This window comes from Corvus kubaryi, unplaced genomic scaffold (genome assembly GCF_017639235.1).
Source record: "Corvus kubaryi isolate FWS band 111438036 unplaced genomic scaffold, C.kubaryi_AGA036_p1.0 37385, whole genome shotgun sequence".
Taxonomy (NCBI): domain Eukaryota; kingdom Metazoa; phylum Chordata; class Aves; order Passeriformes; family Corvidae; genus Corvus; species Corvus kubaryi.
Window position 1 is genome coordinate 19,209,113 of NW_024581127.1, and position 22,881 is coordinate 19,231,993.

The 22,881-nt window shown below is 36.7% G+C and overlaps 1 protein-coding gene across 2 annotated transcripts in view; it reads right to left on the minus strand.

Moving 5' to 3' along the window:
- Positions 1-22,881, minus strand: part of NUDCD1 (NudC domain containing 1) — a 42,909-nt gene that overhangs the window by 9,938 nt on the left and 10,090 nt on the right. For both annotated transcript variants that reach the window (XM_042035907.1, XM_042035908.1), the window contains exons 2-8: positions 22,554-22,708; positions 12,533-12,718; positions 10,613-10,793; positions 7,314-7,499; positions 5,103-5,310; positions 2,910-3,054; positions 1,474-1,599 (exon numbers count right to left, since the gene is read on the minus strand). In XM_042035907.1, the coding sequence (XP_041891841.1) occupies positions 1,474-1,599; positions 2,910-3,054; positions 5,103-5,310; positions 7,314-7,499; positions 10,613-10,793; positions 12,533-12,718; positions 22,554-22,708 (1,187 nt within the window). The remainder of the gene's footprint in view (positions 1-1,473; positions 1,600-2,909; positions 3,055-5,102; positions 5,311-7,313; positions 7,500-10,612; positions 10,794-12,532; positions 12,719-22,553; positions 22,709-22,881) is intronic.

A 22,881-nucleotide genomic window follows, 5' to 3' on the forward strand; every position in this document is an offset into this window, starting at 1 on the left:
AAGAACTAAATCAAAGTGAAAATACATTCCTGTATGCTGAAAAATAAACTGAAATACTCATATTACTACATACTTCAACAAGGACCAAACCCACAAGCTCCCACAGAAGAGGCTGAAATTAGTATTTCCTACCCACAGTTACTGTCCTTTGACCATAACGCTTTCAACACATTAGCCTCTGAATTACTTTTATGCCACCCATTTTAAGAACTCTTTACAAGAACCCTGGAGTTCAAACTTGCTCCACAATGTCTTGCTGCCTGCTAAAAAGCAGCCTTTCTTGATCCTATGATCTCATGTTCCTCCTGATTGTCAACACTACTGTCGATGCCACAGACATCAGTTTTGTTTCTGTGTGAGAACTGTGGACTGAGTCTTATGCAAAAAGTGGGAAAGTTAATGGTGTAAATTTTGTATGTAAGAGTGCAGTAGAAGTTGTGTTACAGCTCAGAGATTCCTATGTGGGATAAAGCTGCTGGGGGTGAAGCTCAATCAGGTATTACACTTGTGCCTTATCATCTCACTGATTGCTTTAAGCAGTGCAGCTTTCCCAGTTAACAACCAAAAGAAAATGTCTGGGAGACTTTGGCCAATGCATCAGGCTTAGATACCATCTGTCTAACTCATTCAAGGCCAAAGAAACCATTTTCAACATGTCTGGTCTTGAATGTGTGTAATGTCTCTGGGGCACAAACTTCTTACCCTTCAGTGCGAGAAGCAGCAGTTTAAGCTGAGTTATTTAGAACTTTATCCGGTCTGGTCTTGAAAATCTCAAGGACAGAGGTTGCACAACTTACTAGGCAACCCAAACTGTGCTACAACCATGACGTAGTTATTGCTTTCATCCAGTTTTAATCTCTTGTTTCTATTGCTAGAAACATCTTCAAAAAAATCCCAAGACCATGAGTTAATCTGTAAGGTTTTCACAGGATTTTGTTGTTTCCAACTCTAGCAACAGACCAGATGAAATCCTAACTTAATGTTAGTCAGGGTTCCTTACAGCCCAGATCAAGCCCACTATTGAAGCAGTTTCCCCCAGTCTGTTATTTTCAGTGCGATTGATAAAGAAGTATTATAAAGTCATCTATGCTCCAGCTTCTTAGTAAAAAAGGTCAGGTTTCTACCAGGCTGTCTGAAAAATTACTGAGGAAAATGCAAACTAAGTCATCTAAAGAATTTTATGCCACTGAAAAAGATCCTTTTCTTACAATTATTGTGATATAACTTTGGCTTTTCAAATCGCTCACTTGTATATGTATTTTTTTAATCAGAACAAAAGGAACTTTGCTTTTATATTAAAATGACATTGAAGGACGCATATGGGTTGACAATTACTGTTGCTACTGTGATTTGATATTATGTGAGAAATTTATGTGATTTCAATAGTCTACAGGTTTTTGTACCAATAATAGAAGTCAAATTCCAAATTAAACAATGTTTTGAAGTACTTCTGTAGTAATTTGCAGTACTTACTATATGAGTGACTTTCAAGGTATCGCCATCAAATCTGCACAAGCTTGCACCATCTTCAAGAAAAGCATCACATTCTTCTAATTCTTGAGCATTACAAGGTGGGTTTTCCTTTTCAGGGTTTGGATTCTGAAAAAAAGAATGAACTACACTGAAAATTTAAACTACTGAAAAAAATATATATTAATCCTTTTTATAACAAAAAAAAAATTGAACATGAAGAATCATTTGTATATCCATACATACTGAAAGATTAAGCTATTATGTACTTACTCAAAATTAATAGAATGATTTCTGCTGTGGAGGACAGCATGAGTGGTAGGTACAATAAAATCAATTTCAGTTTGAGGAAAGGTATATAAGCCTACTAAACCACGGACAATAAATTTCCTTCTTTAAGTAGCAAAAGTATACAACCCTGAAAACATATGCACATTTAGTAAATGTACATCAGCGAAAGCTTGCTTCAGCCTGCCATCAGAAATGCTATTAAAAAAAGTATTAATTCATTTTGTAAGCAGCTCTAAATACATGACATATTTTAGTTTTGCTAATAATAATTTTAATTTATTAAAATCTATTTAAAATTCATGAAAACTAATGATTAAAAAATCCTCACTTTAAGCTCAGTGTGAGGTACAGAAGAAAAGTAATTTGAAGTTCCAAATAAATCTATGGTCAAAAGATATACTACAATATATTGCTCACAAATGCTGGGGGAGAGACAAGGGAAATCAATCTGGAGTACTAAATAGAATTTCTTTTAATAACACTTTTCAGCCTTATTAAAAGCAAGTAACAATCGAAACCTAATATATCAAAATCCACAAGGAGTCACACTTCACAAGTTTCAGATGAGATGCCATTTTCTAATTAAACCAAGTATCAAGCAAATAGCAGCTAAAAATTACATTTTACTTCAAGCAGACTTCCTGTACAACAATAATTCCAGGAAGTTCATGAGTCATGTTTATAGCTTCCTAAATTTTCCTTTTAAACATGTCATTTACACTCACAGTCTGTAGGTCAAGTACAGCACCCCTAGGAAGACAGTATAAAAGTTTTGCTAACCTATTGATAAACAAGAATCAGACATCTTTCAAAATCATTTAAATTAATTGCTTTAAAACAAACTGCCACATCCTAAACAGGAGGAACAAAGTTTATTTTCAATGTTAAATCAGGCTTCTGTTTGGTGCACAGACATCATCATATAAGTTAAATTCTGTCCCCCTTGAAGATGATTTTACTGTTCAAAGCACATTCACAGCTCTAGTGCCATTAGTTTGTTAACAGTTTCGATTAAAAATGAATGTAGTTAGGACTCTAAGTAGTGAATGAATTGATGAGCTGGGTCAATGCAGTGCAAATTGAATTATCAAGAAAAGACAACGTGCAAAAGTACAAGAATTTCAAATGTTTGGTTCTCAACTCTTTACCATTACTTCAGAGGTAAGATGCATCAGGCTTTCAGGTATTTCGGAGCACTGGGAAGAGTCCATAACAAATTCCCCTCTTGTGTCACCGATGATTAGCTCTGGCCACCGGGATCCCTCATTTTTCTTAATCAGAGAAATTTCCAGACTAAAATGCAAAGACAGGACAAAGAATAGCACATGAAAACACAACATCCATTTGTCAGATTAGTCAAAAAGCTCTAAATGTAGATAAGAGCACTTCTCTTCACACTGAACTAATAATGAAAATCACATAACAGAAACCATTAGCATTCAAATTATAAAATAAACTATTCTAACAAAATATATCCTAAAGAAAAACAGGCCAAGTATGGGATTTCTATTAGCCTAAACACAAACCTCAGGGTTTTGAATGCAAGTGCAGTTTACCCTGAAGCAGTCTCATTAAAATATTTCAAATATGGCAGCAAAATCACTTGTAAAGTAATCTATTCAAAGACTGACAGAAGTTTACTACAGAGGTTTATTTGGAACATAAGTACTTAAGTGTGCTTTTTTACCTCTATATGACATCTGGGACAAAAATATTGGTATTTTATAGACCTCAGAAATACCACAACAGTTAATTATCTATACTGTCTATCTAAAATCATATCTCACAAGAGATAAGATTTCTGTAACATGTAAAAAAAAAAAAAACCAACAACAAAAATGAGAACCCAGTATAATCACTAAACTGTTAGGAATAACTAATCAAGTAAACAAAAAATAAGACACAGCCTGATGCACCAACATAGTAATTCCATTTAAATACTGTGTTGGACAAACACATAGATAATGATAAAACTGAAGTCAGTTTCATTATACTCGCTTTTTAGATACACTTCTAGGATCTCCAGCAATGACAGCTGTAGTATACCTGACAGAACACCCTCTAAGTTGCTGCACCATAGCAGCAACTATTTAGTAAACTCTGAATCAGTTTCCAAAGCAATTACACTGGTATTAGGAATAGCATACTTTTACAGAAGATGTTTGGAGAAAGTTTTAGACTTCTAATCAATCAATTTATAGCAGAGCTGCAGCAGGAACATTAAGAACTGAGTGCAACTTATCACACTGAAACATGGAATTACTCTTTCTCATTAAAATAGAAACCTGAGATTCATGCAGTAACACTCACTTGAATGAGTAATTAAAAAATCAAGTTATTCAGATAAGTTATTTTTCAGCATGATACCTAATAACCAACAACCCCACACATTTTAATCACAGTCGAATTTTAATATACAGTAATAGTATAATCTATATAAAAACATTAGTCCCTCTAATTTTTTTTGAGAATTACTATCCTTTACAGTTAACCTTTTGGAAACTGCAAAAAGCCAACTTTATCACAACTCAAGGGGTAGCCTTTGTTTTAGATAAACAGCTATCAGCTGTTGAGTGGACCACCTGGTGGTGTACATGTTTCTTCTTGAGTTCATTAAAGAGTGTAAGTATCTCTGAGATAACCAGGCCAGCATGGCTAAGTGGAGACACAGCTCAGCCCTCACAAAAGAAAAACCTGACTGTCTTCGGGAACGCTGAATTATTTTTTTGCACCCTCTTCATTCTTTCATACTTTTATTTCAGAATGAAAAAAACCCCTAAAGTTTACCTCTCAAATAAAAGCACAAACATTTCTATTTGAGATCTACAGCATTTTAAGTGCACCCAGATTAATTTTCTATAAGGCACATCATATATAACGGATTAGGAAAATATAATAAGGAATTTATAAATCAAACCTAAAGAACTGCTGTTGTATTATTACCAAAATGCTTGTTTGTGGAAAGTTGAAGAGAAATTATCAATACAAACAACAAGGTACATTCAGACAAATCAATCCTGAAATATAGTGAAAAAAATAATTGTTGAACCAATTAAGTTTACTCTTCTTACAAATCTATGTTTAACATTTTGATACCTGCGTGGGTTTTTTTCCTGGCAAATAACTGCAAAAGGAAGGGATTACTTTCACAAGTAGATAAAGAAGCAGTATGGAGACAGCAAAAGCCAGTGAACTGTTTTCAGGAGAGGAGACATTCTTGCAAGAAGGGAAATGTGGTGTAGCATTAAATGAGATCATCCCAGAAGGGCCAGAAGTCAGATATGGTGTATGCTTTTAAATCATTTCCTATCAATAGGAAAACTAAAAAATACATACAATACCTTTTGTCCTCTCTAATTATCCATGTGCAGCTTTCATGGTCCACAGATGAATAGAGTTTTCCTTCCATTAAAGGAGGCTGGTCTTTCAGCATAACACATATATTATCAGGGGAAAAATGTATTTTTATGTCATCTTTAGTGATGTCTTGAGGCAGGTGAACTGTTACTGTCACATCATCTTCAGTCTGCTGCCAGTAGTATAGAGGGTCTACAATTGGAAACATGCAGGAAAATACAGACTAGATTACAAGTATTTCTGGATTCCACAGCATGCAATGCTGGGGCATACGGAATTTTGTGAAAGACACTGCGTTTTTGAAAGAGTAGAAATTAACTTTTACTGTGATCAATTTACACAAAATACATTCTGATCATAAAATGGAGAAACACCTTAACAATCATTTGTGTCCCTCATTTGGAAAGTAATTTATATTCATGTCTGTACTCAAATATGCTGATAGTTATACAGTGGGCATTAACTGTTACTCTTAAGTTTAGTGTAGCATTATGAAACTGGAACCCAAAATGTACTTAAATACAATGAAACATTAATGATTAATAATTTGGTTGAAGAGACATCAGGTGAAGTATACTGACTGATGCTAGAACTATATGCCATTCAGAGATATGAACACTTTTTTCTTATATATTGTCCCAAAAGCTACATTGACTACTCAATAGAAATGATTTTATAAGAAGAAGTAGTCTTAATCTGCCTCAGCTAATGGAGATGAAATAGAACTGCTTGCCCAGAGGTAGTGATTGGCTTTTTCTACTGTGTCTAGAATCTGTCTGATTATTAAACTGCTAGAAGAAAAGGCCTTTTAAGATAAATTTTAATACAAAAGGAATATTATGACAGCATGAGTGGGTAATGCACCGTTGGTCACAGAAAATACAAATACAGATGAATACATTTTCTAAAAAACATCTTGTACAAGTTACCTCTCTGTTTTGAGAAAAAGTGAAGTATGGGTTCCCCGTGAAAGCTCTCAAGTCATCACAACCCAACCCAAGATTCCACTGATCAAAGCTTCATACCAGCAACTGTGATTCGGGAAGGACTCTTGTACTATTGCCCTTTGCCCCAACTGCCCTGGTTGCAATGCAGTCAACAGGTGCTACAATTATACTTCCCCAGAAACTACTACCATCTGAGACTTGGCAGCCTTCAAAATTCTAAACACTGACACAAACTGTATCTGATATTAAAAGCCCATTATGCCTGCAATTTTATATAACAGTGCAACTAAAATTAGAGCCTACATTAGGTTTAGCAAACCTAATGTAAAAGGCAACTGCATAGACACTGCATTATGGTGCTCAGTGCACTGAACTCCTTTGCCTCAAGGTTTATGTGTACAGACTGTTCTTAATAAAATTACAAGTACAACATCACAGTTGTCACAGTGTTTAACACTGTTAAATTCCAGAAATTTGATCCTTTCATATTGTTTTTCAAATAGGTTTTCATACTATTGACAAAGATTGTGCTAGTATCCTTCAGTTAGGATTTGTTCATTAACCAATACCTGATAGGCAGAAGCAAAAATAAAATATGAAATGATCCAACATAATTACATAAACATACATATTATGGAGATCAGTGATACTTAAGAATAAACAACTCTATTAACACATTTTTACATACTTAGTATTGTTTTGAGTGCAAAGAAAAACAAGTATGAATGCCTTCTGTGGAAGTTACTACTTTTTCTAAACTCCTTTCCCACTGGACAAAAGAGAATCTTTTACAGGAATCTCATTCTTCAAAAGAAAAATATTTTTTAAAATAATTATTTAGATTTTAGAAAGGCAGGAATAAATTACATAACAGAAAGCTTTCTGATGAACAACAATTTGGGGAGGTCAATGCCCCCACTACCATCTAGGAAGACTGGCTTCTTAATTTGACTACTTCAGACAGACACCTAAATTTAGGTGTTAGCAATCCAATACCAAAAAACTTATAGGTCTTTTTGCAAAACATCGTTTAAGTGTCTCCTATCCAAAAAAGAGGTCCTAATATAGGTTTATGCACAATACAACTTCCAACAGTAAAGGGAAACAAACAAACGAAAGTCAATCTGTCCAGAACATAAATACTAAACCATTTATTCCTAGAGTTCCCAAACAAATGCTAAACTAACAAGGTATGTTCTAAATCAAAGAAGAGAGCAGCCTATCATCACCTGTCAGACTAAGTCTTACCTTTCTTTTCATTTGATACTTTTGCATCATCATTTTCTTCTAATTTGTCACTTTCATTTTGCATAAATGTGAATGGTTTGTGGGAAACAATCATTAGACCATCCCCACTTGGCTCTATTGCTGCATAATGGGGGACTGATTTTCCTTGCAAAACTCTCCTTTTAACAATTTCATATCTTTGATCACCTATAAAATAAAATTTTTAAAAAGTCATGATATATTTCTAAAAGACAAATTATTATCTAAGGAACACATCACATTTAAAAATACTAAGCAATCCTACCTGTTAAATCACAGTACCATGGTTTTCCAATGTGTTATACTGGATTAATCTAAGATTGCCTTTTATTCTTATGATGTCTTTGCTGATCACAGCTAGCCCAGCACAGCCTCTGTACATACATTTTTTTTCTTGTAGAGAAGGTCAGAAGAAAGCTAAGCATATCACATTTTCTGAATCTCATAAGGCAGCATGGTGGTTCCTCATTTCAAGCTTTTACAGCAAGTACTCCTAAAAGTTTGGTTAATGAAAGAAAACCAACTTTGAAAGGGTATATACCTTTGTTACAGTCCTCTGAAGTACCACAGAAGATATGAAAAGACCTAACTACTGCCACCATTCTGATTCATTTCTATGCTTCCATTTTTTTGTTCTTTGGTAACAGAATAGTGGTGGGTGTGATCCCTTTGTCCAGTCTACCAAACAGGGCAGAGATGTCCCAGTTGTTGGTGTCAAGAGACATAACCATGTTTTAAGGCTTTGCTTTGATGAAGCCCCGATTTTGGTAATTTAAGAAATGGCTTGTTCATTAACTACTTACTTCTACTACAGTCTGATTTAATAAACTGCACCCACAGGCACAGTTTCAAGAAAAGTCAAGCAACAGCAATTGACTACTGATGAAAGAGAATGTAAGGTATTGTAATTCCTCAAAACAACTTTTATCTTTGAGACTGGTTCATACATCAGTTTGATTTGTGAGATGCTTGTTTAAATGAAATCAAAATTTATTTCTCTCTTCATAATTAAGGATTGCTTTCAATTTTGTTATTTACATCTCTACTGACAGTAATTTCAAAAATTTTCTGTTCCCTGGAAATGCTGGAGAACTGGAAAGACTTTTTGAAAGATTTTTAAATCCACTTTTATGGATTCCAAGAATATTTGTCATAAGTCATAAAACACGCAACGTAAAAAAAATTATGAGAGTGTACAGTATTAAAAAACATAAAAAAATTCTGTGTTGGTGCTCTTATTAAGTAGCAGTCTTCAGTTCTCGACTGGCAGTGTTACTGATTTAGTTTTTCTTCTAAGTTATAACCAGTAATGTTCAGAGGTTTCTTTCTCTTGCTGAGCTGGCCACAAAAGCCTAAGGCAGTTGGTCTCATGTGGCTTTCTCAGAAATATTTCCATCATCCAAGGTTTCAACAGCAGAAAATATAACTAAAGCTACTGAGGGCAACACAGCTGGTGAAGGGCTGGAAAGAATGTCCTACCAAGACTAGATGAGGACTTCAGGCTTGTCTAGTTTGGAGAAAATGAGGCTGAGGGGCAACCTCATTGCTGTCGACAGTCTTCCTAGGGAGGGGAGAGGAAGATGCTGAGCTCTTCTTCTCGGTATCCAGTGACAGGACATGTGGGAATGGTTCAAAGCTGCACCAGATGAGGTTCAGACTGGACATCAGGAAGCACTGCTTTCCTGAGAGGGTGGTTAAACACTGGAACAGGCTTCCTAGAGAGATGGTCAAAGCCCCATCTGTCAGTGTTTAGGAGGCATTTGGACAATGCTCTTAACAACAGGCTTTAACCGGTCAGGCAGCTGGACTAGATGACTGTTGTAGGTCACTTCCAAATGAACTATCCTATTCTATTCTATTCTATTCTATTCTATCCTATCCTATCCTATCCTATCCTATCCATACTATATATGTAGGAGCTGGAAGAACATTTGGCTAGTAACATCAAAGTATGCAACCAACTGCTTTAGTTCAACTAGTTAAAGATCTTGTTTCTATCAGTATCGAAATTCTGTTTCCTGGAACATAATGAGCAAGACTATATCACAGTCATTCCAAGAAGGTCTATTAATTTAATCCACACATCTTTAAATCAGACAGTGAAACATGGGGTCTTCCATCCTTTATGTAAATCATGATATTTAATGTACATATATATATGGTCATATTGAATATATAAAGTATCATTTGTCAAACTTTATTAGGATAAAATATTAATTAGTAGGTATTAACATACTAATAAGTTTTCAATGTGTTGCTCTAAAATTAACGGAATAACTTCATACTCTTACGGCAGGAAAACTTAGAATATGCAGTATTTACTTTTTATAAAGGTCTTACAGGTCTACAGGTCTTATATTTATCTCATACTAATTCCAATCCCACTACATCATTAATTGGAAGCTAAAAAAAAAATCAACAAAAAAACATAACCAAAGACTCACATCCAGCTGTACAATATTTTAAAAAATACAACAAGATGCAAGTTAGGAATAGAATCACACACAGAATCACCAGGTTGGAAGAGACCTTCAAGATCACTGAGTCCAACCCATGCTCTAACACCACCTCAATTGATCTTTTTTAAACACATCCAGGGATGGTGACTCCACCACCTCCCCAAGCAGACAGTTCCAGTACTTTATCACTCTTTCAGTAAAAGCTTTTTCCTAACATCCAACCTAAATTTCCCTTGGTGCAGCTTAAGACTGTGACCTCTTGTTCTGTCAGCTGCGGCCCGGAGAGAGACCAAGCCTCACCTGACTATAACCACCTCTCAGGTAGTTGCAGAGAGTCATAAGGTCACCTCTGAGTCTTCTTTTCTCCAGGCTACACAACCCCAGCTCACTCAGTTGTTCCTCACGGGGCTTGTGTTCCAAGCCCCTCACCAGCCTTGCTGCCCTCCTTTGAACACGTTCAAGCATCTCAATGTCCTTCCTGAATAGTTCCGTATAATCTCGATTTTGCAAGACCAAGCTAAACAGAAATTGCGTTTCATAACATTCAAGTAAAGTTCTACCTTGTTTTCTAATTATCTTAACCACACAAGTGTAAAACTTTACTTCTTCCTGTTTTTCAAATGTCTGTCAGAATTTAGACTTACAACCAATAACTTGATCTCAAAATGTAAGAAAAAGTTACCTATGTAAAATCTAAGCTGAAGTTTTGTGGAAAAGAAATATCAGAACCTGTGGAAAAGTAACTTCTAAGACAAAGAATAAAAGCATGATTTTTATTTTTTTAAACATTACTCACCAGTAATATAAATGTAAAACACTTACCCTCTTTCTTTTCTGCAATTGTAACCCATTCCAAGGTAACATGAAATCCACTTCCTTTTGTGTCCAGTTCATCTTTTTCTACCCTAAGCAGCAGCACAGCTAGTGAATGTGCATCCGATTTTACAAATGAAACACTGTGTGCCACAATAAATGGACTTCCTAGTTCTTCATTAAACACAATCTAGAAGACAAAAATGTAATAAAAACTCAGTTAAAGCTGGAAGCCTTGCTCTTTTACAGAAAGCAGGGAAGGGTTTCAGTGAATGTCAAATCAGTAACAGTTTGTGTCCCACAAATCTCTGTGCCAGTATGAACCCACAAATGTCATACATTTCTGGTTCCTCCTTCTGTGGCTATCAAGCTACTGTACTGAAATGTTTTAAAACATTATTGTTTATATTGAACAATCACTATAAGAGCCCATTAAACAAAGCACAAAGATCCCCAAACCTGTCTGCATTGTGGCTGTTTAGTACTGCAATAAATAGAGGTACAGCAACTGATGAGCATAACAGGGTCCATAAACACTGCCTATCAACTGGGCAAAGAGTCTCACACTCAAGATGAAAATGTAGGCATTTCCCCAAGGCCCTCATTAGTTCTCTAGATACTTCAACATTCTGAAAATCTTTGTAGACCTTGACATGTACAAACAAGAAGACAAAAAGGTCCAAGCCATCACTGCCAGTGTTTAATTATCAAACGTGCCATTATTTAGCTTTGCAAAGAGATCCCATTTTCCTCTTCTAAGAAGTAAGAAACAAAAAGCTATAATGAAATGAAGGAAAATAATATTCATGTTTAGGAGAAGCTAGGGTCAGAAGTTCTTGAATTTTTATTTATGTACATGGATTGGAAAAGTCCATCCAATACTTGGATGTTACTAGGTAGGCAGAACACATAAATATTACTGTCCTATTGAAAGGCTAATAAGCACCACTGTGAATATAAAATGTCATTACTTATGAACTTAAAATTATAAATTTCATTAATTCATGAAAATTATTTATATTCTATGAAAATTATTTCATTAATTTCATACAAAGGACTCCACATCTTATAGCATGAGACATTTGGTACCTATAGCTGGAAGTTTTAATTCTAAAAAACAGGTATTCCAGCTTTTTTCAAAAAGTACTCATTCAGCAAAAACCCATGAAGATAAAAACAAAATGAATCCAAACAACAGGGAAGAAGAAGAAAAGAAATATTATTTGCTAGAAGGTTAACATGTGAAAATGAAAGAACAAATGAAAGAATAAATTACAAAGAATTCAAGATGCAGTGGCTGAATGAGTATAGACTCAATCCAGCTGTTGTTACTGAAACCTGACAAAGTTTGAGGATTTATGGGGTTGTGATATTAACACAACTTTAAACCACTGGGTGCCCCACATACTCAACAAGTCAATTTATATGGCAGCAGATCCTCACATATAAATCTCATATTTTTGTTACACTGACAACTTCAACATAACTTATTTATGTGTCAGCATTCTCACGCACAACAGAATAAAAACCAGTTGGTATTTATTATGAAGCATCTAAAAACAGGATGATCAATTTACTTTACTGAACTCTCAAAAGATGTAGAAAAATGAGCTAATCCATCATGTGGAAATCTTCCACTTCAATATGTACACCTACGTTTCCGCCAGTACTAAAACATCTGTGGTTTCTTGGGAAACTACCCTCTAATAAAGAAAACAGTGCAATATGTGGGCACTTTTTACCAGATTCATCTTTCATAAACAAAGAGGAACTAACCACAGAACATGAGACTCACAATTTCAGGCAGAAACGTAACTTAATTATATTTGTTGTGTCCAAGCAGGATAACGAATACCATTATTAATGCAGTTAACATCACTTTGATAGGGATGTATGTACAACTCCTAAATACGTTATTACAAGACGTACCTCCCACTTTTCAGATGCACTGCTTCCACGCTTGCCTGATTTAATTAAATACAGTCTTCCTGTACCATCAGAAAGGGTAACCCATGTGGAGGATGAGAAATGCATTGAGGCACAAAGGCGGTTATCACATGCAGTCAAGTCTGTAGGTAGCCTGAAAACTTCTCTTGGTTTTTGTAGAGCAGTGTCCTATAAACAAAAAGTCATGAACTAAGACTTCATGAAGTATTTATTAATTTCAGTAAATATTACAGGCAAATTAAGAATAATAAATCTTAGTAGCAATTTACCAGTTTTGCGTGTCATTGAGCATATTTGGGAAAAAGTGGGTAGCAAGCGTAATTCCCACATATGTGGAAAAGGTGGTGCGAATTCATCGAACTGGTTTCTATGAGTGTTTTCTAACTGATATTTCAGCACTTTTATTCTTCAACTTTACAGCAGTAATTATATTGTGTATTAGAAAAGGCTTTTATTTTCCCCTAGCATTCCTATATAATAATCACTTACCTCAAATAATTCTAGTCCCAGTAAAAATGTGGAGACTTAAAAAGAAGTGAAAGCCACAGAATTGTATTCGAACTAGCACATAAAACTCACCTGTAAATTTAAAAGAATTTTAGCTTATTCTGTTGCACAACTGGCAAATACAATTTCTCAGCCTTCCTAGAGTGGTCACTTTATTCAGTAAGTTAAGACAAGTAAGACCTGTGATTAGCCAGCAAAGAAAAGCTGTGCTAATTCATACCATAATTAAAAATAACTTTTCCATCACATTATTATTATACTATGGAGTTAAATCCAGTTGGCAGCCAGTCACTAATGGTGTTCCCCAGGTCTTAGTATTGGGGCCAGTCCTGTCTAATATTCTTATCCATCATCTGGATGAGGGATGTGAGGGTACCCTCAGTCAGTTTGCAGATGACACCAAATTGGGCAGGATTGTCGATCTGCTGGAGGGCAGGAAGGCTCTGCAGAGGGATCTGGGCAGGCTGGATCAATGGGCCAAGGTCAATTGTATGAGGTTCAATAAGAAAAAGTGCTGGGCCCTGCCCTTGGGTCACAACCACCCCATGCAGCACTCCAGGCTGAGGGCAGAGTGGCTGGAAAGCTGCCCAGTGGGAAAGGACTACGAGTGCTGGTCAACAGTAGCTGAACATGAGCCAGCGTGTGCCCAGGTGGCCAAGAAGGCCAATGGCATCCTGGCCCGTATCAGAAATAGTGTGGTCAGCAAGATTAGAGAAGTGATTGTCCCCCCGTACTGGGCACTGGTGAGGCTGCACCTCAAATTCTGGGTTCAGGTTTGGGCCCCTCACTACAAGAAACACACTGAGGGGCTGAAGTGTGTCCAGAGAAGGGCAATGGAGCTGGGGAAGGGTCTGGAGCACAAGTCCTATGAAGGAGCAGAGCAGCTGCGGGAGCTGGGGTTGTTTTGCCTGGAGAAAAGGAGTCTCGGGGGGACCTTACGGTTCTCTACAACTACCTGAAAAGAGGTTGTAGCCAGGTGAAGGTTGGTCTCTTCTCAAGTGACAGGACAAGAGGAAATTACCTCAAGTTGCTCCAGGGGAGGTTTAGATGATATTAGGAAAAATTTCCTTACCAAAAGGAAACAGCCCTGGAACAAGCTGCCCAGGGTAGTTGGGGGCATCCCTGAATAAATTTCAAAGATGTGTGGATATGACATTTAGGGACACAGTTCAGTGATGGACTTAGCAGTGCTGGGTGACTGATTTGACTCAATGATCCTAAGAGGCTTTTTCAACCTTAACAATTCTATGATTCTACTACATGTCAAGACAAGTTTATTTAGCATCCTGTTGCAGTGCCACACTGCAATCTTTTTTAAGATTTATCTGAACTACAGATAGCTTTTGACCAGAATAAACAGAGACACTATGGTGAACAAATTGCACAGATTATGTAATTCTTCAGTGAACAATCAAGACATATGGATTTTTAAAAAATTATGCATACCACTACATTTTACAAAAAAAAAAAAATCCATTATTTCCTGCTCTGTTAACTTTACACAAATCAGCTTGATTCAATAACAGTGCAAAATGGATGTTAGATTACCAATTCCATCTGTATTTCTAGTAATTGTTCTCATAAGTCTGCTTTAGTTCTGTTTTGTGTTCTTAATTTCCTGCTAATTCTAACAGAAAAAAACTGCTTTCATGCTGAAAACTGGATTTCCGACTGTTTTCATTAAGTACAGCGACATGTCTTCCAGCATATCTTTTATGGATTATTCTTTATCTTCTGCCTTCACTCTCACATACAGCTCTTTGCTGAATAAGGCTTTGTGACTTTCTGTTCATTATTTGGCTCATGGAATGTCAGCAATGCTGCTGCCTGCTTAGGACTAAGATTTACCTCCATTTTTTGTGTTGAAGTAATCTCTGAATACCCAAGAGGCTTGTTAGGTAAAAAAAAAAAAGCCCTAACAAAATCTTTATGCTTTGAAAAGAATTTGGCATCACAGTTTAAAAAGCAGTCAGGACATGCTTTCTCAGCAATACAGTTTGATCAGCTACTTATGAAGTAGATCAGGCTGTAGTATTAAGAGCACAAACAAATTATTCTTACAGAAAAATATAAGATGCAAACCGCAGATTCAGCGACATCAGAGTCACATCTCTGTGATCTTTTAAATAACCAAAATGGAACTTAATAGTTTGAAGCTTTTCAACTGAAGTAAGAAGCTGTTAAATAAAATGGGCTGGAAGTTTGTCACAAGTGGGGTCCCTCAGGGATTGATACCAGGCCCCACACACTGAACATCTTCGTAAGTTACCTGGGTGATGGGATTGAAAGCACCCTCACCACATTTGTTGATGGCACTAAACTAAGTGATGAGGTAGACGTGTACCTACAAGGAAAAGCCATCTGCAACAGAGAGCCTGGAAGAGTAGGGCAGCAAGAATGCTGGGAAAATAAGCAAGGACAAGCATGGTCCTGCACCTGGAATGGCATAACCTGAGAGCTCAGAATAGGCCAGGATCTGTGTGGCAGGGACCAGCCTTGCTGAAAAGGACCTAAGGGCAACAGGGACAACAAGCTGACCATGAGTCAGAAGTGCAATGCTGCAGCACCAAAGGCAAATTGGATCCTGCGCTGCATCTGCAGAAGTTTCACTAGAAAAGAGGTGTGATCATCCCACTCTACCCAGTGCTTGTCAGGCCCCACCTGGAGTAATGTGTCCACAACTGAAAGAAGACATGGACAAATTGGAAAAGGTGCAAAGGACAGCCATGAACACCATCAAATGGCTGGAGAATTTGCCCTATGTGAGAAGATTGAAGGAGTTAGGCCTCATCTCCCTGGAGAAGAGTCAGGGAAGACCTCATCACAGTACTTCAGGGCAGCTACAAAGAGACCAGAGGCTCTCTCTTCACAAGAAGTTGCATAGAGAAGACAAGGGACAACAGCTAAAAGTTGCATTAGGAGAGGTTTCATCTAGACATAAGAGAAATTTTTCAATGAGAACAATCAATGACTGGAACAACCTCCCCAGGGACATGGCAGAATCTCCATCACTGGAGGTTTTCAAGACACAACTGGACAGAGTGCTAGACAACCTCATCTAGGCTCCTTTTGCCATGAAAGCTTGGACTGTATGATCTTTTGAGATCCCTTCATCTGGGCTGTTCTGTGATTCTAAAATAAACACAGGACACAAAAAATATAATTTAAAATATTATAATTCATAGACTTCAGGATCTGATTTGTGGTCTTCAAAGAGGTCTTCCAGTAATGATAAAGAAAAGTAATTCCTGTTGTTTCTTTTCTGTATCTTAGAGGAATATTTCTCAGGAAGTTATGGTCCTTTCCCCTAATCTCACAGAGTTTTATATATATGTGTATCATATATGAAACAAAATTAGATACAATGGTATCATAGGTATTTTACAAGCTAGTGTACCTACACATATTTGAACAAATAAAATCATCTCTGAAAAAAAAGGTGCCTGACTGACCTTTAGAGATCATCCCTTTTCAAACCCAATCTATCTTCTTAATCCAACAACAAATAGACCACGTTGAGAACATAAAAAACAGTTACAGAGACAAATAACTATTTTTTGTTTTATTTTACTAGGCTCATTTCCAGTCAGTTGATCTACAATTATTTTTGAAGGTCCACATATCAGAAACCTCTGTTTAACAAGAGAGAAATTCTTCCCTCATTACTAAAAGTCAGCATTACTGTCACTAAAATGAAAATATATTTAAGAAGAAATATATTTGTAAAAATAGAAAAACAAAATTTGAATAATATTACAGGGACACTTTTAAAGATATCGACAAGTATGTAAAAGGAAGCACAAACAGAAGCATACATTTGTATTGAAAACCTGGGTGGGACACAAGTAATTATTGATTCTGTGACACCCAAAATGTTTCTTAGTCTCAGGCCCATTCTTAATGTAATAAGGCATGAGACTAAGAAATATCAGTGAAAACATACCAGATTAAAACTGTGTCTCATTACAGTCCCTGAATATTCAGCCACAAATCATTTGAACATCCTCTGTCCCTCTATTTTCACCCAAACAATCAGTAGCCTGGGGGGAATACTCCGCTTTTAGCAAAAGAAACTTACTCATTCTGCTCTGTGAAATAAGGCAGTCAAAAATATACATACAAAGGACCATCTCCAAGAGAGTCCTTTGCACCTGGGCACGTGTATACAAGACAGAAAGAGCACGCCGTGCGTGCAAAGCGTGCAGTGGCCTCATTTATTGAGAATCCCGCCTTCGAGGGGATTTCAAATCTTTCATATTTTCCAGATGTTAGTAAAATCAGATATGCATTTAACATATGTTCAAAGGTAAGCAAGAGAAATTTGATTTGGGTAAGTACCATTTTAATAACCAACAGCAAAAAAAGACCAGATAACAAACAGATAGCCTGCTTGCCTTTTGGGCCTACTTAAATTCGTATTAGAGATTACTGTGTGCTACAGGAAGGTTATGAAACCTGCAATGGAAAATATTTTGGCAAATGGCAAATTTGATTTTTAATTATTAGAAGCATTCAGGGTCAGTTTATAGATTCAGTTGTATCACTACACCCCTTGGACTATTCTGCTAATTTGTAACACATTCACAAGGCGAGAATGAAAGAATTAAAAGGAAAAAACCCAAATAAACCAAACCCACAACCCAAACAAATATCACTCAAACACTAGATACATAGAATTTTGGCTTCCTCATATTTTATTTAATTCTTAGATTTTACGGAAAGGCATGGCTTTTTTCTACAAAGAAAGTAGAAAAGCTTTCCATTGTAACTAGTAATGACTACTGAGCCTAGGAAAAAAAAGTCAAAATCCTGTGTATCTTATCATGGAAAGAAGAAGCATCATTCCTCTTAACAGGGACTTAGAGGGGTATACTATACAACATTACAGAAGACCACACTTTTGTCAGCCTTCAAGTGAATCTTAACAGTAAGCTTCAAATAGTTTTGGATGCAATTAAAATAAAAAATTATCAACTACTTAATCTTCTAAAGCTCACATCAGATTTATCAGCATTGAGCAGGAATTTCAGAACTCAATCTCCTGAAAAAATGAAAAATAATCTTTATTACAAAGGCTTTCTTTCAATAGGCAAGAAAGGAAATAATCTCATTCACAACTTTTCTGTTCACTAATTTAACTTTAGGCATTTATTAGAACAGTCTCTAACCTCACTCTGACAATGAAAAGGATCGACTTCCTTGAAGATGAAACAAAACCTGCCCTCAAACCCCTTGTGTCAGATTAGCTTTTTGACTTGCTGTTTCTCTGTTCACCAGGTGGTTAACTGAGGTAATAGTAACTCCCTGCTTTAGAAGTGTGAGGGGATGGTGAGAGTCTGTAGTCATGTATTATACCAGCAAGAACTGGCTAAAATAACTCGGCACTGCTCAGGCAGCAATGATCTGGGCATTGGTCAGCGCTGGTGAGCAACTGCATTGTCCATCACTTGGTTTTCCTTATTTTATTTCTCTCTCTTTTCATTATCATCATTATTTTTGTTGTTATTATTAATTAATTTTACTTTATATAAATTGTTAAACTGTTCGTATCTCAACCCATGGGTTTTACCTTTTTCTGGTTCTCTTTCCCATCCTACTGGGGATGGAGGAGGGGCAGTAAGCAATCAGCTGCATTGTACTTAAGTTGTCAGCTGGGGTTAAACAACAATACTGTACAAACATGAGATATTTTATAAAAAATTTAAAATAAAAATTAATTTTTCAAGGAAGTAACAGGGAATGAGAAAGGAATAAAGGAATAAAAAAAGAAAGGAAAAAATGAAGTTGCAAGTCATATGGCAGGCAATTCCCACAAAGTAGCAGTAACAAATACAAGATTTTGTTTTTATGAAAAATCAAAATACCTAGGCATTTGACACATCTCTCTAACTGCAAAAAAAGTCCTTACCCAGCATTCTGAATAACAAAGAGACAAGTATTTTAAACCCTGAAACAGAACACTGAAAGATTTTGTTGTTCTCTATCTGCTTCCTTATTCTGACTTGTTTCAAATACAATTCCCACTTTGTGTCTGGTGCCACTAACAGTTGTTCTGAATTGAAGTTAACCAAGTTACAGAAACGGTATTCCATAGATAATTCTTACTGGAAATTAAAAATATGAAAATATATACACCATTAAGGATTTTAATTACATGTCAGAAGAGTTCCTATTGGCACAATTTTTCAATTTGATTATTTGAGCATAAAAAGAAACAAAGTTGTCTTTGCAAGAAGAGCTTAAGGTCAAGAAACCAAGTCCAACTGCTAAAGGAGAAAACTTTGAATGTTTTCCAGCTACATTTGAATACTACAAACACCAAGCAATCAACAAAGTTGAGTCAGATGCAAAAAAATGACCTAAAAAACCCCAACTTGGTAATCCCGTCACTACTCTACCCATTGGGTGTTCAAAGCAAAGTATCGATTGCTGCTGACATATTGAATGAAAATGTCCAACAGCTGTAATAGGAGAATGTTAAAGCTATTATACAGTATTTTTAGCCAAGTTATAGTAACAATTTCCTCAACCTGGTATAAAAAGCCCACCTCAATACTCATCCCTCAATACAGAAGAACTGCTTGTGTTGATCAGTTTTCTTTTTTCAATTATGTGTGATTTTGAGCAAGTGGAAAGGTGTTATATGCACTTCTTTTCCTTCATAGATGGCATCTTTTTAAACACCTAAGTTGCAGGGATAATTCATGATATTTGGATAACCAACACACTGTCATATTAGAATCAAAGTTGCAACCAAAATAAGAAACAGAATTAGAAATAATGATGTGTTAGAAAGCCTGTGTTCTTTCACTCTGATTTTAGGATGAACACATTAACCTGTTCCATCTTCTGTTTTAAAGAAGACTGACATTAATTTTAATTGTAAGCTGTTCTTAGCCAAAAACAATCCTATTTTTAATATACATTTGACTAATATATGGCCAGGCACATTTGTAATGAGACACCTTGTTGATGTTTCTGAACACGCTTTTTATACATATGTAAGCACGTTTCCTTTGTATAACAGCACAGTATCATGTATTAGGACACAAGATGGTGCCTATTTATTTCCCAGTACAATCAGTTTTATTTCCCACTTCAGGTGGAACCAAAAGTTGTGACCAGATATTAATCAAGTGCCATTATCTTGAAATAGGTCCTAAGGAAGAATATTTCTTAGGTCAATTTATGGCCTGTTGTAAAATCCTGTATCTGCTAAGAAATAAATTTACACACATAGTGCCCTCCTAATAAAGGCAGGGTATCCCTTTATTGTTGAGTGTCTGTGTTGTGCAGGCAGAAGAGACCTGCAGGGTTGGCCTCAGTGAGGGCTGCCCTGTGCACATACAGCCATTTCCAGCCAGCTGCACTGGCTTGCCATCAGAGATAGTTGAGCTTGTCAGCTAAGGCAGTGGTGTGGAACAGAAGTCTGCCTGCAGCCCTTGGAGAAGACCATGGAAAAGCAGGTTATCCCCCTGAAACCCACAGAGGACAGATATCCACACCTTTGGCCATGCAAAAGCACACAATGGAGCAAGTTCCTGGTACAAGCTTCGTGTGACCTTCTGTCTTACCATCCTACACTAGTTCTAACTGGCAGTAAATTAAATAACTTTCCCCAAAGTCAAGTCTGCTTTGCCCATCATGGTAATCGGTAAGTGATCTCCCTGGTTTTAGCCTCATCCACAAGCTTTTCTCTTCTTTTCTCCCCATCTTGTTGAATATGGGGAGTGAGAGAGTGTCTGGGTGGGCATCCAGCAGCAAGCCAAAGTTAATCAACCTCAAGGATAAAACAAAAAATGAGATTGTGACAAGCCACTATTAACAGAAGGCTTTCTTTTAGATGTTTCTACTAGGAATCCAGATGATCTCAGAAGTTTTGGAAAAAGTCCTAGAAGATTATTTTGTCACACTAAGAGTCTGCCAAAGGCTCTAACTGCTATATACTATGAATAGCAAATGAACTATTTTGCAGCTTCACTTCCCAGCCTATCATCCTGTGGAAACCTATATATTTCCTGAAAATCTAAAACCACAACTTCAGAATTTTTCTTAGTTTTGTCCTGACCTAGTAATTTCTGTCCCCTTGCACAGACTAAGCCACATGCTCTCACAAACTCACACATTGCCCTGTGTTTTCACAGGGTTACAAGTCAAATTCTCTGGTAGCATGACAACGGGTATTCCTTTCCACACAGTCTTTTCTTCATTAATGCCCAAGCACTACAATTGTATGTGCTAGAAACATGGTGTCCATAGGGGTGTCCTTTCCCCTCTGAAATGAAGTATAGTTTTGTAAAGGAAACTAAAGCATCCATGCACTAAAATGGCTCAAAAGAAATACAAATTTTGACTACTTAGGACCACCAGTATAAAAGCAGAAATTTCTGACTTGGCCTAGCTTGCTTACACTATTTTGAGTTTCCTCAGGGCCACCAGCATCTTTTTGCATCCAACAAATGATGTCTAGATTAAGCATTTCTAATTCTAACATATATACAATGATTGGGTTCTCAAGGTAGCAAACAAACATCAAGAATGTCAGGGAGAAAGAGACAGCAACTAGAAAAGCATCTTCCCTTTTCCTCAGCTTGTCATCATGTCCATCTTCCCCAGAATAGAAGCAGATGTAACACTATATAGAAGCCTAAAAGAAAAGGAGCTAATGAGTATGTCTCCAACAGTGATAGCCATAGGTTGTGGACTCAACCAAGTATTGTTGGTAATAACACACTGTGAGAAAGAACAGGATGTGGCTGGAGACAGCGGCCATACAGAGGTAGGACAGCACTTTTCTGGGACAAACACCCTTGTTCTGGCTCCTAGAGATAAGCACAGCACAGTCCAGCACACATGTAGAAATAATGTGGAGAAGTGCATGTGGACATGGACTGCAGCAGGGAGATCAAGACCACCAGAGACCCCTCTAAGCCCTCCAACCCATTTCCAGAAAGGTCTGGAAGAACAAACTGCACATGATAACTAACCTGTATAGAAAGGGAGTCACCTATTTTCCAAGCGGAGAAACCGACCCATAAACAGGTACTCCCACCAAGCCCAGGCAGCATCTCCAGGACCCTGGACATCCCATCAGCCCACTGCTGTGTGTTTATACTAGGAGGTCAGGGGCTAACATTCCAATTTCCATGCCAAGTGTGTAACTCACTAAAAAACTCTGAAAGCTTTTGTGAACCCTCTGGCTTTTGTTGCTCCTTTTGACCACGAGCATCTTCAAATCCTGGGTACTCCTGTCCCCTTAAGGGTGGATGCCACACACTACTGCAACACTAATCAATATTATTAACACAAAGAAGTCAGAAACCTCACTTGAAATCCCTTCATTCTTCCTGGTGAAATGCATTTTTGTTGACCAACCTGTCTTCCTGGCAATAGCTTCCCTCAGTTTTTGCATTTGGACCCTACTTGCAATATTTTCTATCTCATCTGCCCCTATCTTTTCAAATTCAATGTTTTAAAAAAAAAACTTTATTCTTACCAGAGTCACTGACAGATTCATAATCCTTCCAAACTGATCAACATAGTAGACATTATCCTGGTACCAGGAGTCAAGGTGAAGATAATTATACATGCCAAAAGCACGCATGTGGTCAAGGGTATATTGATCATCACGAAGCTGCACTTCTGCTACAGCTGGAGGGAGAAGAAAAAGACTATTTTAACAATTATGTATTTACAATTTAGTAATTTAAAATTCAAACTAATAATATAAAAACATTTCTTCCATTTTCATTCCATAGGTATGCTTTATTTGAAGAAAAATATATTATGTATACATAGTTTAAAATTTCACTATAAGCTTGGAA